The sequence below is a fragment of the Aspergillus homomorphus genome, assembly GCF_003184865.1.
Source record: "Aspergillus homomorphus CBS 101889 unplaced genomic scaffold BO97scaffold_45, whole genome shotgun sequence".
In the NCBI taxonomy this organism is placed as follows: domain Eukaryota; kingdom Fungi; phylum Ascomycota; class Eurotiomycetes; order Eurotiales; family Aspergillaceae; genus Aspergillus; species Aspergillus homomorphus.
In genome coordinates this window covers 14,045-30,034 of record NW_020291931.1, presented here as the reverse complement: position 1 = coordinate 30,034, position 15,990 = coordinate 14,045, and the positions used below count along the sequence as shown (strand labels likewise).

General features: G+C 51.9%; 4 protein-coding genes across 4 annotated transcripts; 3 read left to right on the top strand and 1 right to left on the bottom strand.

The window, feature by feature from the left end:
- The first annotated feature begins 119 nt into the window (after positions 1-119).
- Positions 120-2,259, top strand: BO97DRAFT_397634 (nicotinate phosphoribosyltransferase). Its single transcript, XM_025694154.1, has 5 exons — positions 120-332; positions 395-478; positions 540-1,162; positions 1,222-1,657; positions 1,771-2,259. Exons 1-5 carry the CDS (start codon positions 221-223, stop codon positions 1,989-1,991), a joined length of 1,476 nt encoding a protein of 491 aa, XP_025547786.1. The 5' UTR covers positions 120-220; the 3' UTR covers positions 1,992-2,259.
- Positions 2,260-2,400: 141 nt separating this feature from the next.
- On the bottom strand, positions 2,401-8,728 carry BO97DRAFT_472863 (transcription factor domain-containing protein; the record flags this gene model as incomplete). The annotated part of the gene is made up of 4 exons (XM_025700183.1): positions 8,520-8,728; positions 8,396-8,445; positions 4,342-4,894; positions 2,401-4,275 (listed from the first exon to the last, which is right to left on the bottom strand). The coding sequence occupies exons 1-4, from the start codon at positions 8,637-8,639 to the stop codon at positions 2,401-2,403; spliced, it is 2,598 nt and encodes an 865-aa protein (XP_025547785.1). The 5' UTR covers positions 8,640-8,728.
- Positions 8,729-8,860: 132 nt separating this feature from the next.
- On the top strand, positions 8,861-11,316 carry BO97DRAFT_376045 (beta-catenin-like protein 1). Its single transcript, XM_025693006.1, has 10 exons — positions 8,861-9,034; positions 9,091-9,145; positions 9,198-9,439; positions 9,499-9,605; positions 9,666-9,900; positions 9,946-10,039; positions 10,090-10,604; positions 10,655-10,939; positions 10,995-11,112; positions 11,171-11,316. The coding sequence occupies exons 1-10, from the start codon at positions 9,008-9,010 to the stop codon at positions 11,251-11,253; spliced, it is 1,761 nt and encodes a 586-aa protein (XP_025547784.1). The 5' UTR covers positions 8,861-9,007; the 3' UTR covers positions 11,254-11,316.
- Positions 11,317-11,530: 214 nt separating this feature from the next.
- BO97DRAFT_397622 (DNA-directed RNA polymerase II core subunit RPB2) lies at positions 11,531-15,978 on the top strand. The gene is made up of 2 exons (XM_025694153.1): positions 11,531-15,403; positions 15,472-15,978. The coding sequence occupies exons 1-2, from the start codon at positions 11,796-11,798 to the stop codon at positions 15,632-15,634; spliced, it is 3,771 nt and encodes a 1,256-aa protein (XP_025547783.1). The 5' UTR covers positions 11,531-11,795; the 3' UTR covers positions 15,635-15,978.
- Positions 15,979-15,990: the final 12 nt, after the last annotated feature.

Genomic DNA, 15,990 nt, shown 5'->3' with positions numbered 1-15,990 from the left:
TGGATGACGTCGGCGCGGATGACGGAAGCCCCTCCATGTGCAAACATTGCAAACTGCATCTTTTACGATGATTTCCCCGCGCAGGAAAGCAATTGCTTTTGGGTTTTTCATCTCTTGCACTCTTGCGCAGCTTGCAATCTTCGTGGTGAGAGAGCTGCTACCTTAGAACTCGTCTCTCATTCTCGTGCCTCGTACCGGACCCTGAAACCACAATCTCATCATGGGTCAAGACGCATCCCCTCCGCAGCCGGAGGGCATTTCCTCGCTACTTGACACGGACTTGTATAAGTTGACAATGCAATGCGCCATTCTCAAGTACTTCCCCGATACTCGTAAGCAGGCGGAGAATATCTTACTTCGCGCAACGGATATCTGACCGATCAACCACGCGCAGATGTCACCTACGGCTTCACGAACCGCACCGCCGATATGCAGTTGACGCGGGGTGCTCACAAATGGCTTCTGGCGCAGATGGACAGTACGTTCTGAGCATGATCAATGCTTTCGCATTCCACTGACTGCGGATGGTCTCTCCCTAGAACTCGCGAATATCCAGGTCACAAGCGACGAGATTGCGTTTCTGAAAGAGAAATGCCCTTACTTCAACGATGCCTATTTGCACTTTCTGACCACATTCAAATTGAAACCCTCGGAGCAGATCGAGATCAGCTTCACCCCCACGGACAGTGACACTGGCAGCGATGAGGACAAAGGTGATGTCGACTATGTCATCAAGGGTCTCTGGGTGGATACCATCCTGTACGAAATTCCGCTGCTGGCCCTGACGAGCCAAGCGTACTTCATGTTCTGCGATAAGGACTGGGACTACAGCTGCCAGGAGGAGAAAGCATTCCGCAAGGGCTGCGCATTGTTGGAACACGGGTGCATCTTCTCCGAATTTGGGTCCCGACGACGACGCGACTATCACACCCAAGACCTAGTGATGAAGGGACTCTCTCGCGCCGCGGAGGTAGGGAAACAGAAGGGCTGGAAGGGCGCGTTCACGGGCACAAGCAACGTACATTTCGCGATGAAGTACAATGTGGTCCCTGTCGGCACTGTCGCCCATGAGTGGTACATGACCATTGCCGCTATCACGGACGATTACGAGAACGCCAACGAGATGGCGCTCCGGTACTGGCTTGGTTGCTTCGGGGAAGGAGTACGTCGTCCGAGCTACTCAAAATTCTTGGTGAATGCAATATATCTGACTGGATGCAGGTCCTGGGTATCGCCTTGACCGACACGTTCGGCACCCCGGCTTTCCTCGATGCATTCCGCAAGCCGATCCCCGCCTACACCAGCGCCGGCGTGGGCGCCGTCAGCACCGCGCCCTCCGGCTCCAGCACGACGGTCCAATCCACCATCCAAAGCGAGGCGGAGACGACAGTCCCCATTTCTGCGCCCTTGCACAACTCGCGGGGCGAGCACCCCACCAAGACATACGCTCAGGTCTACACAGGCGTGCGCCAGGACTCTGGAGATCCCACATACTTCGTCAAGATGGTCCGGGAATTCTACGACCGTGAAGGCATCAAGGAACCCAAGACGGTCGTCTTCTCCGACTCCCTGGACATCGAGCATTGCCTCGAGTACAAGGTCATCGCCGAGGAAGCCGGCTTCCAGCCCGTTTTTGGTGTCGGTACCTTCTTCACAAGTACGTTTCCCTCGCTCTCCCCCCAATTCCCGCTCAACCACTCTGGAGATATAAGCAATCAGCCCCCCACACATACTAACCCAACCCCCCCGTTTGGGGAATTAAAAAAACAGATGACTTCGTCCACAAATCCGACGGCGATAAATCCAAGCCCCTGAACATCGTCATCAAAATCTCCACCGCCGACGGCCGGCCTGCCGTCAAACTCAGCGACAACATGGGCAAGAACACGGGCGACAAAGCAACAGTGCAGAGCGTCAAGAAGAAGCTGGGCTACATCGAACATGAGTGGGAGAAGGGCGACGAGAAGAACCGCTGGACGCAGAAGGAATAAGAGGATGTCTCGCTCCACCCCTCCCTTCCGCCCCTCATCATGGCCCTTTTACTCGACGGCAGTGATTGCATGCTCTTCCCCGCCCCCGGCCTGCCTACCTACCTACATTTATCGATTTCTGGCCCCTAGCTTAGCCAGCGAGCGCGTCTCAAAGCTACCTACCTACCCTCATCCTCCCATCCCCGCGTGTCTTATTTTCGGCCGTGCTTGGTTTGGTTCATGACTGTATGAAGTAGAAAGGTTTAGAAAGAGGAAGAGAGAAATACAGGGATAGATAAGCCTGGTTTATACACTATACTATCCCTGAGACCCGAGAGACCGGGGGTTTAGAAATAGAATGTTCAATCTGTACGGCAGTGGTAGTCTGGAGTTGTCCTCGCTAGTAACTTTTTTGATTCGTCCCGATGTATCAGAACATCTCATCCTCGTCCCCTGTTAACCCTAAGTCCCGATCTAGATCGCCCGTGATATCTCCGGGTGTGAACCCCGTCGGCGTCAGTTCGTGCTGAAGACCACGGCCACTGCTTTCTGTGTTGAATATGCTGAAGAGGTTGTCCCGGTCATGGTCGTCCGAGCTCGCTTCATGGCCCTGACCCTGGCCTTCACCAGGATCTACCCAGCGGAGAAGCTCGTTCGCCCAATCGATATCTATGTCGGCGGATGCCGGGTGTTCGGCTGTTGCTGTAGCTGTAGATTCCTGGCGTTCTTGAGGTGGAAAGTCTGCGTCATAGGCGTCGAGATCAAGGTCGAGGTCTAAGAAGAAGTCCGTTTGGTCTACGATGGTGTGGTCGTGAGGTTGAGTTTGATGGGTTGGGTGGGGTTGCTGTTGGTTGGGGGAAACAGGAGGGTGGTCGTCGAAGATTTGGCTGAAGGGGTCGTCGAAGTCATGTGGAGGGGTGAGTTGGGGTCTCTGGAGAGAGGGACGGGGATGGTTGAATGAGACTGCGGTTGCTGAGGGTGTTGTGTCGGCGGCAACACGTGTGCTTTCTCGTCGGGCTTGTAGAGAAGTGGTGACTTGCGGGTCGGACTGTTTGGGGTTAGGATTGGCGGTGTCGGTTGATTCATGGTCAAGAGGTGGCGTCCATTGATTGGAGGTCCTCCCATCTGCTGAAAGAATGGTGCGGGGAGTGGAGGCAGTGCTTGGTTTGCGCGCATGGTGCTGGGGCATGGTGCTGGAAGGTGAAGGGGAATCAAGCTGCATGATCTGTAGAAGGGCGTTGTTGCAATCGGATTGAACCTTAACTGCAGCTTCGATATTGGCGACTTCCATGTCAGCTGCGGGGTAGATGTCTTTCAGCCCTTGCAGGACCTGGATGCAGCGCTGGAAGTGGTGGATGCTGGACTCGCGGGTTGACGGGTTGCCGGATAACGAGTTCGTCAGATGAGCTACGGCTGCAGGAATGATAACAGTCACGCCGGACTGTGGCAGAAAGCGTGTGAGGCTCAGTTGGTTGAGACCTTGAATGATGTGAGTAATGCCGATGACAGCGTCCTGCATCTTAGTCTGTGCTGTATTGATCAAATCAAGACGGGGCTTGGGCTGATTCTTTTTAGGCATAAAGGCCCAGGGACGGTACAGTGCGCTGGTGGTAGCGTGGTACAGCATTCGTACCATCGCACCGTGAAGAAGCAGGACATCTTCTCCATCGTGGATATTGGTCCTTGATGCAGGAATGAACTGTGCATCCTTCGGAAGGGCGTTCAGCCACGATTCGAGTCGCTGGCTGCATCGTGCCAATTCTGATTCAGATGCTTGTCTTGGGACCAAACTGATTGTTGTTCGGGTGGTTACACCGAATTGGCACTGAGAGGGCGAGTACTGCGCGAATAATACTCTCCCGATGCACTGGCACAGCTTGGCCTTTTCAATGAACATAGTAGCTAGACGCTTTTGATGGGATACGTCCTCGAGTTGACGACAGCGGAACATCTCAATGACTGCAGGATGGAAGGGTTCGAAGTCGAAGTCGTCGAGTCTCAACATGGGCACATTACTTGTCCCCTCATTGACCTGAGTGGGGCGCCTCAGCCCCATGGCAATCAGACGATCTCGTGAGTATAGACTCCACCATATTCGAGCTCTGAGCCTCTTCATCCTTGGGTCCATGTTGGACGTGGACGCATCTCTATTCAACCCTATTGAATGAGCCTGGGTATTGCAGACACCAATCCAATCCCAGATGTCTCTGTGAGGGTTGTTCTGATGATCAGACCAATAGGTCATGAGAAGGAGTGTCTGCAAAATGACGATTCGATCGTCCTCACAGTCCAGGGAGTAAAGGAGCTACCACTTTTGTCAGCCATAGGCAGAGAGCGTGGTATAAGGAAATAGCTGAGACGCCACACATACCCTCAAGCGTGTAAAGAACACACTTCGCGCACTCTTCCGCGTAGCATAACCAGCATCCTGCAGGTGCTTGATATTCACAAATGCAGTGGCTACGAACATGACCGCTTGGAAAAGCAGCAAGCTGATGTTTCCATTGGGGTCATTTTCAGCCACGCGCCTCAGGAATTCTTGGAGGTCCAACACAGGCATGAAGCTGTGCACCCATTTGATATAGCAGCGCAGGAGCTCATTGCGTAGACCGCTCTCAGGAATCGTCAAGGCCCCGCGGAACCGCAAAAACTCCAAGTCTTCCTGAGGAATGCGCGCGGGGAGCGGCTTTAAGAATCGCGGCTCGTCGTCCAGAAGAGCAATCAGCGGATCAAAGTCGGGGTCTATCAGATCTCGCACAGTTGAAACCATATTCTCCAATGGTAGGGAGGGCCGGTGAGCCCGATCCCCCAAGGTCCGCCAGCTCCGAGACGGTATGGCGTCCTGTAGCCAGGGTGCATGGGGGTTGTATCCCAGGCTGTTGCTTCTCTTGGATGCGGGCGGGCTGTCATCCTCAACCTCCGCACTTGGCGGCTTGCGCTTCATGGTTAACATTTTTCGGGACGGGTGGGAAAGGGGACACAGCCAGTAAGCCACAATTAGCCTCTAAGTGATAACTGAGGCTCCGATCGCAGTCACGACAGGATCGGGCTTGACTGGTGCCTGTCCGGTGCAGAAAGAATAGTTTTCTGAAGGTCGGGATATGATGGTTGATTCGTGAGTGGAGTTGGGTGGATAATTGGATTAGATAATCTCTACTTTGATTGCCCCGCGAAGGACCGGAAAAGCCGGGGTGGATTGTGGGGAGACCGCACTAGACCATTCTTGGAACGCCTCGAAGGACCCCGGGCCTTAGGTATTGTACTAGTAGTTACACATATTCACCTTAGTAGGCAGTATGAACGAGCATATCATTAGTTCCACAAGCTTTGTGACTCTATGTAGTGTACAGTACAGTCTAATAGTCATAATCCCAGGCATTCAACCTTCGTGGCCGGAAATTGTACTTTCTTTTCTCCTCGACCAGCGATTGTCTCTCCTTGGCCAGCAATTTCTCCTCCTGCGCCATCTGTCTTTTCATCCGCTTTCTACGCTCCTTCTGGGTCTTCCTGAGCAGCTTCTCCACATTATTGACGGCCGCCTCAGGGTCATCTCTAAACTCCAGGAGATGTCCCTGAAGCTCAGCAACCGTCAGCTGTCTATGGGGGAGTTGCTCGGCGAAATCATAGGCCAATTTGTCGAGATCTCCCGGCGTGACCACGGGCACTCGTTCATCATTCTTAACCTGGACAACATGGCTCAAGGTGTGTAGAGGTAAGTAGAACGCCTTGAAAAACGACTGGATCTGCTCGCGTGCCGCATACTTGAATTCGATGTGCAAGTCCACGCGTCCGGGTCGGACTAGTGCTGCATCCAACTTTTCGGCGTGATTGCTCGTCATCATGAGAATGCGACCCTCTTGGGAATCCACGCCGTCGATGGTGTTGAGAAGAACGGATAGTGAGATGCCATTCAGCCATGGATGACGACGGACCCTTTTGCGTTTTTGGTCTTCCTTGTCGTCCTTATTTTTCTTATGAGTCTCGCTGTCGTCGTTGTCGTCACTGTCATCACTACCGTCGCTGTCATTACCGGAAGCCCGTGACTGTGTGATTTGTGCACAATCCACATCCTCCATCAGAACAATGCACCTTTCGGGCAGCTCGCGAAAGAGTGTCTTGAGCGTAGATTCGTATAAGTATGGCGAACTGGGATCCAACACAAAGATCGGCAACTTGAGATGCCCGGCAATGGCGACACAAAGACTGGTCTTGCCTGTCCCCGGCGGGCCGTAAAGCAGGTAACCCCTTCGATAGGGGACGCCCCGCACGGCGTAGACCGATCTGTTCGTGAGGAATTTCTCGATATCAGCCATGATATCGGACTTGGCCTTCGAATCAAGCACAACGGTGTCAAGTGGCCTTGGCGCACGCGGTTCGCTTTGTACCCACGTCATAGACGCCGAATGGTTGTGCTCAGCCCCGGCGGTCCAGATTTCGATTTTGTCTTTCTTTTTCTCAATCCACGCCCGCTGCGCTTCGGTGAGCAGCTGCTTGAGCATACCCAAACCCCGGTTGCAAAATGGTAATCCCCAGCACGAGATGATGATACGATCCTGGGTATATGACTCCGTGCTAGTGATGCGCTGGAACTTTATCCAGCGCCAGAATTGCCAAAAGAGCCACGGACTGGTATATGCGATGCGATGTATCTGTGCAGAGGGAATGTAGTGTAAGGGACTGTCACGGCGCCTGGCGATGACTTTACTCCACCACTCGTCGAAATTGTCCCCTGGCTGATACTCGGGCTCCTTATCATCGTCGTCCGGGTCCAAACTGGACGATATATGGCACCAACCACCACGGATGAAAAGCTTGTTGCTGGCTTTGAAGTGTTTAGTCCTAGCCATAGATCGGTGATTCATCAACCAATACAAAAGGTATTTGAAGATTTTATCTTGGCCCTGCACCTCGACCGTGCAAGTGAATGAGTCGTGAAGGTACGTCGAGGCAGCTCCTAGTGGCGACACGAACAAATCCACGACGTATCGGAGAGCCATGCGGCTACAAAGGATAATGAGGAGACAGAAACCATAATGGTTTAGGTCAATCTTGAAGTGAGTCAACAAGAAACGAGAGAGAAATGTGTATCCGGGCAGAACCGACTCCAGCATGGCGTCATGGCGCAGTGGCTCGCTTGAATTTGAATTCATGGTGGAGGCAGAGCTAGTGGTAGCTAGTCGTAGTCATTCAGTTGTTGTAGGTACTCGATGTGACGTTTATGCCATGATAGGGAGCCTGGGAGGCCCGTCGGGAATATATGAGATGGATGGTAACGCTGAAATGTCGAGATGGACTGCATCCTGGAACTCTGAGGCGGACAAAGTGCCTTTGTTTGAACCAATGGTCATTTATTCGGTGTCATTCCTCACAACAGACAAGACAGCTCTAAAATAAGAAGACAAAGACCTGGTTGAAACGTTCAACGACGGTTATGTGTATGGAAGGCGTACGCTCTTTATATTCACTTTTAGATAGAGCTTCAGCGAGTCAGCGAGGCTGCAGGACAAGGTTTCAGGTCAAATCAATGGAAGAACAGTGACCACTTCAGAATAACCCAGCCTAGTCAGCCGTAGCCAAGGCGATGACAAGGTCGAATCGTGAAGGATATGTTAGGGAAAGCCTTTCGTTGACCTCAAAATCGTAGATGCTCCATAAAAGACAAAAGGCACTACGTACCTCGTCTATCCATAGGTTGCAAGCAGATCAAATCAGAACGCGACCCAGCAGTGGGTAATTCGGTGTTGCTTTCTCCGCTGTTCACTCTTGGCCTTGTTAATAGAATCTGAGACTTGTTTATGAATTCTGTGGTGGGTGTCGAGCGTGCTAAATGTTAGAACTGCGACAGAACCCCGGAGAATGGTGCAAGTCAGCGAGCGAGGCGGAGACGCCTCTGCCCGTATGCCTCAAGCCCCAATAATTGACGGTCAGATCAATAAAATATTGTCTCCGGATAAGTCATCATCAGCCATTAACTACAGTCTACAGAGCATTCGACACCCGTTTGTTAATACCCCATCGCTAGGTAGCCTGCCTATAGTGTCCCTTAGATTGCCACGCAGGCGAAACATCCAGATCGAGCGAAAAGAGACTTGGAGCACATATCGATTCCAACGACAGAAAAGAGAGATTCCCCAAGAATCATATGGCAGGCTTGCCCATCAGCCAGCGCTGCGAGCCATTTATGCGTAGAATATAATACAAGTATTCATTAACAAATGTCGGGATAATAGCAAGGAAAAATCCGCCCGTATCCAGTGATCAATAGTCGACCCGGTTCCTGGCCCGTCGGACGGCCTTCATTTCACGGTAATGGACGGAGGTTCAGGGTATCCATTTACATACTTCTCGCTCGTTAGCACTCGGTTCATCATGGTAGACCAGACGTTCTGCGCGGTGGCGGAGGTTTGGGTGCGTGCCCGACTTACGGAGGAAGAAGGAGCTCGCCGAGGCTGCTGTGAAGGAAAGCGACGCCAGCCTATAATTCAAGCAGTTAGTGGCTCGTTTCGCCCCGTCAAGCTACAGAGCAAACTGCTGTAGTATAGTACTTACGCCGAAGACCAGAATGCTTCTGACGATGGTAGCGTTTTCGGCGGAGGTAAGTTCCTCATAGGCGGTGCTGAGGAAACCCTTCTGGGGGCGACCGGAAACAACACGCTGTCTGGGGGCCATGATGTGATCGATGTGATAAAAATTGATGGGTTCGACGGTGAAGATGGACGGAGTATGGTATGTCGCAGAAGTGAAGGGAGATGCGGTCGATGGCAGCGCGGAATGATGCCGGAGTCCGAGAAATCTTTCGATGCTTGGCAGCTGCACCTTTAGCTTATCGCGGCACCCGTATCTGCTTAGGAGCTGCGGCGCGACCAGTCAATCAACCAGCAGTAGTTAATGTATTATCGTAACTTACTTAGTCTTGGCCGTCAAGACAAACTGCTACTCGGAATCTCGGTCGGTTACCCATAATTTTGTGTGAATGCTTAGTTCGGGTCGGTGGAAGACGAGATTCCCCGTGCTTTTCACTCGCGCAAGCCGCAGCCATGACGAGCATCGATGAGCTTTTCAAGGTAAGCAACCTACTCGAATGCAAGATATAGCCACAGACATGCCCTGACGTCCTAAGAAACCCTCATCCGCAGCTAGTTCAAAGCGCAAGTTTGATGCCTCGAGAGACCCAAGTTCGTCACCAAAACCCTCTTGTTCGGCGCAAGGTGCTAACTTCTGACGAAGACGAACTATACAAAGCGGCCAAGCTTGACGCAGACGGAGATGTCAAGTCGAAAGGAAAGGCGCCTATGGTAGAAGAAGAGGGCGACGCAGTAGACGACTATGCGGGTCCAGAGCTACCCCCGGATTTCGAGGCTGAAGATGTTCCCGACGACGAGGAAGGCCGCTTTTTCGGCGGTGGTATGGAGCGCCAGACAGCTCAGGCTATGCAATACATTGACCAACATGAAGAGGAAGAGGCAGCGGTAAGAACAAGACTCGTATAAAGCTTCAGAAGGGCGAGTGCTGATATTGTCTTGTCCAGCTGGAGAAATTCGACCTTGCCTGGGTACGACGATTTGCCCTAAATTTCGAGAAGAAGATATCAAAGAATGCAGAGCTCCGTGGAAAATACGAGAACGATCCTCAAAAGTGAGTTTGGGATTTAGGTCAATGCCCATATGGAAAACCAAAACATGCTAAGCTTCCTAGGTTCATGGCTTCGGAGGCAGACCTCGATACTGAGATCAAGGGCCTCTCGATTCTATCCGAACACCCTGAACTATTTGATGAATTCGCGAAGCTAGGCTGTGTTGGTTCGCTCGTGTCCTTACTATCTCATGAAAATGCCGATATCGCGATTGATGCTATCCAAATTATCGGGGAGTTGACAGACGAAGACGTGGAGGCTGAGCCGGAGCAATGGGACACACTTGTTAACGCTATGGTAATTCACCCATGTGAGAAACTAGACTATTGCTGACATTGGTAGCTGGATGCCGATCTTGTCGAACTTCTGGCACAGAACTTGTCTAGGCTTGATGAAGAATCCGAGGTTGATAGAGCAGGGGTATACTACGTTTTGAGTGAGTCTTGCATGTCCCACCATCCCAGACGCTGCTAAGACCACCTAAAGATGTCCTCGAGAACCTGGCCTCGCAGGCGTCAATTGCAGAGAAGATAGGTCAGGACCAAAATGTTTTACCTTGGCTTATATCTCGCATCCAAAAGAAAGAGAGACCTGTGAGTCAAAACCAACAATATTCGGCCGAAGTTCTAGCCATTCTACTACAATCTACGGCCAAGAACCGCAACAGGTTTGTGAGCTTAGATGGCGTCGAAGTTCTTCTCCAACTGCTCAGTCAATACCGCAAGCGTGACCCGGAGAAAGATTCCGACGAGGAGGAATATGTCGAAAACTTGTTCGACTGCTTGACCTGCATCGTTGATGAGGGACCCGGCAAGGATAAGTTCTTGCAAAGTGAGGGTATCGAACTCGCTCAGATCATGCTCAAAGAAGGCAAATTCAGTAAACAAAGGGCTTTACGGGTTCTAGATCATGCCTTAGGTGGTGTAGAAGGTGTAAATGCATGCGAAAGATTCGTTGAAGCAGCATGCTTGAGCACAGTGTTCGGCATGTTCAAGCGTAAGGTAGGTCGGATTTCTCAGAAGAGCTTTAGAGCCGGGCTGACCCATAGCAGCAAGACAACCAGGCCGTCGAACACCTATTGGGCATTTTTGCTTCCCTCCTGCGGTTGTTACCGGGAGGCTCCGCGCCGCGTATCCGTACGCTTGCAAAATTCATGGAGAAAGACTATGAGAAGATCGAGAAACTCGTCAAGCTACGACGGGATTACGCCTCGAGGGTGTCGCCTGTCGAACAGGCCGTTGAGAAAGAACGGAAAAGCTTTACGCCAGAGGAACAAGAGGTCATGGCTAGCGAGTGGCTCTCACGGCGATTTGATGCTGGGCTATTCTCACTCCAGGTTCGTCACTCATGATTGACAATAGTCTCATCCACGTACACTGACACTTTTGCAGCTCATTGACGTGATTCTGGCCTGGCTGTTGGCCGAGGACGATGGGGCCAAGAGAAAGATTGTATCCCTTCTTGCGGACCGCGATGAGGATTCGTCTTTGATCAAGGCAACATTACAAGGTAAGTCGCTTTCATTGTCATTGCCTCACCGTCAAACAAAGACTGACGGGATGTTTAGAGCAAGTAGAGGGTCTTTCGGAGGATGATCCGGGGCAGAAGGATCACAAGGAAATGCTGGAGACACTTCTTCAGTTCGTATGATTGGGATCAATCACCGAGAGATGGGATCAATTTTTGTATAGTTAGCGAATCAGCCATAGGAAGTAATTTGACAATGAAGTCATTGTCATTGGATATGGTAGTCATCGTATGAAACCTTATGTAACACTCATCCCGTGACCCGAGTGTGTTGACAACGATTAGTCGCCACGTGACTTTCTTTGTTCGGATTAGTGTTGTCCCTTGAGCGCCAGCAGCAGCAGGCGGTCGGGGCTAGTGGCGGCTCTCTCGGTTCCAAGTCAAGATCCATCAGCGCCCGGAGACTTGAAGCATCCCAGCTGCTTGCTCCCTTCACCAGTATCACCGGTGGCCTGGGTTTTCTCCTCTTCATCTACTTGAGGCTCCCGGCTCTTTTGATTACTTTCTTTTCTACCGTCCCGAAGCCTCATTCCCGGTGTTCACCCTCTGACATCAGCCCTTTGGCGACGTCGAGTGGGATATTTTCCGCCGGGAGCGTCGCGCCCTTTGCGCTTTCTTTATCGCTGTCAGTTATTTCGCTACGATCGTGACCGATATTCGCCAAGATGGCCGACTACGAAGATGCCTACGAGGATGAGTACTACGACGACATGGACGAGGGGATCACGTCGGAGGATTGCTGGACCGTTATCTCGTCATTCTTCGACACCAAGGGTCTGGTTTCGCAGCAGCTAGACTCCTTCGACGAGTTCATCTCGTCAACCATGCAAGAGCTGGTGGAGGAACAAGGTCAAGTGACTCTCGACCAGACGCTCCCCCCGGCCGAAGATGAAGTTGATCCAGTCGTCGTCCGCCGATACGAACTCAAGTTCGGAACCGTCATGCTCTCTCGACCCTCCGTAACGGAAGGTGATGGTGCGACCACCATCATGTTGCCGCAGGAGGCTCGTCTACGTAACCTTACATATGCCAGTCCTCTCTACCTTGGTGTCACTAAGAGGATCATGGAGGGTCGAGAACGCTTGGTTGCCGACCGGGATGAGGAGGAGATGATTGAGCCGACCGAGGATCGGAAAGCCCATGGCACCTATCTTTCGTGGGAGCAGAAAGAGCTTCCTGCGGATCAAGCTAAGGAGGAGACAGTCTTCATCGGAAAAGTGCCCATCATGCTCAAGTCGAAATATTGTATTCTCAAGGACTTGAGTGAACAGGCTCTCTACAACTGGAACGAGTGCCCTTACGACTCGGGTGGTTACTTCATTATCAACGGAAGCGAGAAGGTCCTGATTGCCCAGGAACGCAGTGCTGGCAACACGGTCCAGGTTTTCTCGAAGGCGCCCCCGAGTCCCACACCTTTTGTTGCTGAAATTCGCAGTGCTGTCGAAAAGGGGTCGCGACTTTTGTCACAACTGTCTCTCAAATTGTTTGCGAAGGGTGAAGGTGCAAAAGGTGGATTTGGCCCTACAATCAGGTCCACTTTACCTTACGTGAAGACCGACATTCCAATTGTCGTTGTTTTCCGAGCTCTCGGAGTGGTTTCCGATGAAGACATCCTGAACCATATCTGTTATGACCGCAATGACACGCCTATGCTGGAAATGCTGAAGCCCTGTATTGAGGAAGGTTTCGTCATCCAGGATCGCGAGGTCGCGCTCGACTTCATCGCCAAACGTGGATCCTCTCAGTCCAGCATGAACCATGAACGCCGTGTCCGATACGCCCGTGAGATCATGCAGAAGGAGTTCCTTCCACATATTTCCCAGAGCGAAGGTAGCGAAACGCGGAAAGCCTTCTTCTTAGGTTACATGGTTCACAGACTTCTCCAGTGTGCTCTGGGTCGTCGGGATGTTGATGATCGTGATCACTTTGGTAAGAAGCGCCTGGATTTGGCCGGTCCTCTTCTTGCGAACCTTTTCCGGGTCTTGTTCACTCGAGTCACTCGCGATCTCCAGCGGTACGTCCAGCGGTGTGTGGAGACGAATAGGGAAATTTACCTGAATATCGGTATCAAGGCTAGCACCTTGACGGGAGGATTGAAGTATGCTCTTGCCACGGGTAACTGGGGTGAGCAGAAGAAGGCAGCCAGCGCCAAGGCCGGTGTGTCTCAAGTGCTCAGTCGTTACACTTACTCTTCCACCTTGTCCCATCTTCGTCGAACCAATACACCCATTGGGCGAGATGGAAAGATCGCCAAACCTCGTCAGCTTCACAACACCCATTGGGGTCTGGTGTGTCCGGCCGAAACTCCTGAAGGTCAAGCTTGTGGTTTGGTCAAGAATTTGGCTCTCATGTGCTACATCACGGTCGGTACGCCCAGTGAGCCTATCATCGATTTCATGATTCAGCGTAATATGGAGGTCCTCGAGGAATTCGAACCTCAAGTGACTCCAAACGCTACCAAGGTGTTTGTCAATGGTGTTTGGGTTGGTATTCACAGAGATCCCGCTCACCTTGTCAACACAATGCTCTCCCTTCGTCGCCGTAACATGATCTCTCACGAAGTCAGTCTGATTCGCGACATCCGTGAACGGGAGTTCAAGATCTTTACCGATGCTGGACGTGTCTGTCGACCGCTCTACGTGATTGACAACGACCCGAAGAGTGAGAACTGTGGCTCTCTGGTACTCAACAAGGAGCATATCAGAAAGCTGGAGCAAGACAAAGACTTGCCTGCGGATCTGGACCCTGAAGACCGCCGTGATCGCTACTTCGGTTGGGATGGTCTGGTGAAGTCCGGTGTGGTGGAATACGTGGATGCTGAAGAAGAAGAGACTATCATGATTGTCATGACGCCGGAAGATCTTGAAATCTCCAAACAGCTCCAGGCCGGTTATGCCCTGCCGGAAGAGGAACTTCACGATCCCAACAAGCGTGTCCGCTCCATTCTGAGTCAACGGGCGCACACCTGGACTCACTGCGAGATTCACCCCAGTATGATTCTTGGTGTTTGTGCCAGTATCATTCCCTTCCCCGATCACAACCAGTCGCCCCGTAACACCTATCAATCTGCCATGGGTAAACAAGCCATGGGTGTCTTCTTAACCAATTTTGACCAACGTATGGAGACGATGGCCAATATTCTCTACTACCCGCAGAAGCCGTTGGCCACGACGCGATCCATGGAATTCTTGCGATTCCGCGAGCTTCCCGCGGGACAAAACGCCATTGTCGCTATCGCCGTTTACTCTGGATATAACCAGGAAGATTCGGTGGTCATGAACCAGAGCAGTATTGATCGCGGTTTGTTCCGCAGTCTTTTCTACCGTACCTACACCGACAGTGAGAAGATGGTTGGATTGACGGTCGTTGAGCGCTTCGAGAAGCCGATGAGATCGGACACCCTCGGAATGCGGAAGGGAACCTATGATAAGCTTGACGAGGATGGCATCATCGCGCCAGGCGTGCGTGTCTCCGGTGAGGATATCATCATCGGTAAGACCGCTCCCTTGGCGCCAGACGCGGAGGAGCTGGGTCAACGTACCAAGGCGCACACCAAGTTGGACGTCTCGACACCCCTCAGAAGTACAGAAAATGGTATTGTGGACCAGGTGCTGGTGTCCACTAGTAACGACGACCTGAAGTTCGTCAAGGTGCGCATGAGGACGACCAAGGTTCCCCAGATTGGTGACAAGTTCGCCTCGCGTCACGGACAGAAGGGTACCATTGGTATCACCTACCGACAGGAGGATATGCCATTCACTCGCGAGGGTGTAGTTCCTGACTTGATCATCAACCCTCACGCCATTCCTTCCCGTATGACCATTGCCCACTTGATCGAGTGTCAGCTTAGTAAGGTTTCTGCACTGCGTGGTTTTGAGGGTGACGCCACGCCCTTCACCGATGTCACGGTCGATTCGATCTCTCGTCTTCTCCGTGAACACGGCTATCAGTCTCGTGGATTCGAGGTGATGTACAACGGCCACACTGGACGGAAGATGGTGGCGCAGGTCTTCTTGGGACCGACATACTACCAGCGTCTGCGCCACATGGTGGACGACAAGATCCATGCCCGTGCGCGTGGACCTACGCAGATCTTGACGAGACAGCCTGTTGAGGGTCGTGCCCGTGACGGTGGTCTTCGATTCGGAGAGATGGAGCGCGATTGTATGATTGCGCACGGAGCCAGTGCCTTCTTGAAGGAGCGGTTGTTTGACGTGTCCGACCCGTTCCGGGTGCATATCTGCGATGATTGTGGCTTGATGACCCCGGTTGCGTAAGTTGACGATGCCACCCTAATGTGCTGATTATGGTGGATGGACTGTGCTAACAGATATTGTGCAGGAAACTCAAGAAGGGTCTATTCGAGTGCCGACTGTGTAACAACAAGCACCGAATTTCGCAGGTGCATATCCCGTATGCAGCCAAGCTTCTGTTCCAAGAGCTGGCCTCGATGAACATTGCCGCTCGCATGTTTACCAACCGGTCTGGAGTGTCCGTGCGGTGAAGAAGACAAGGAATACCATCTGTGTACATCAGTGATTTTCTCTGTTCCTCTTTTCACCCCCGCCTCTCTATATTATGATAATTTCCTTTCTTGTCTCCCGGTGTTTTTCTTTGCTCCCGTGATTTTTCTTGCTATCTTTCCCCACCATTAAAATCTGCGATATCAACCGAAGACTCGACCGATTCGGCGCATTTTTCGGCGTACAGAGGAACCGAGGATTGCGTGTACTTTCTCCTTGTTACATTTACTTATTTTTTGGGCGGAGGATGTTAGGTGAGCAGCGAAGGGGTTGGGTTTTACGATATACTTTAAGTGTACTCGATCAAATAAAATTCTGGATTTGGAACAGTCAGTGT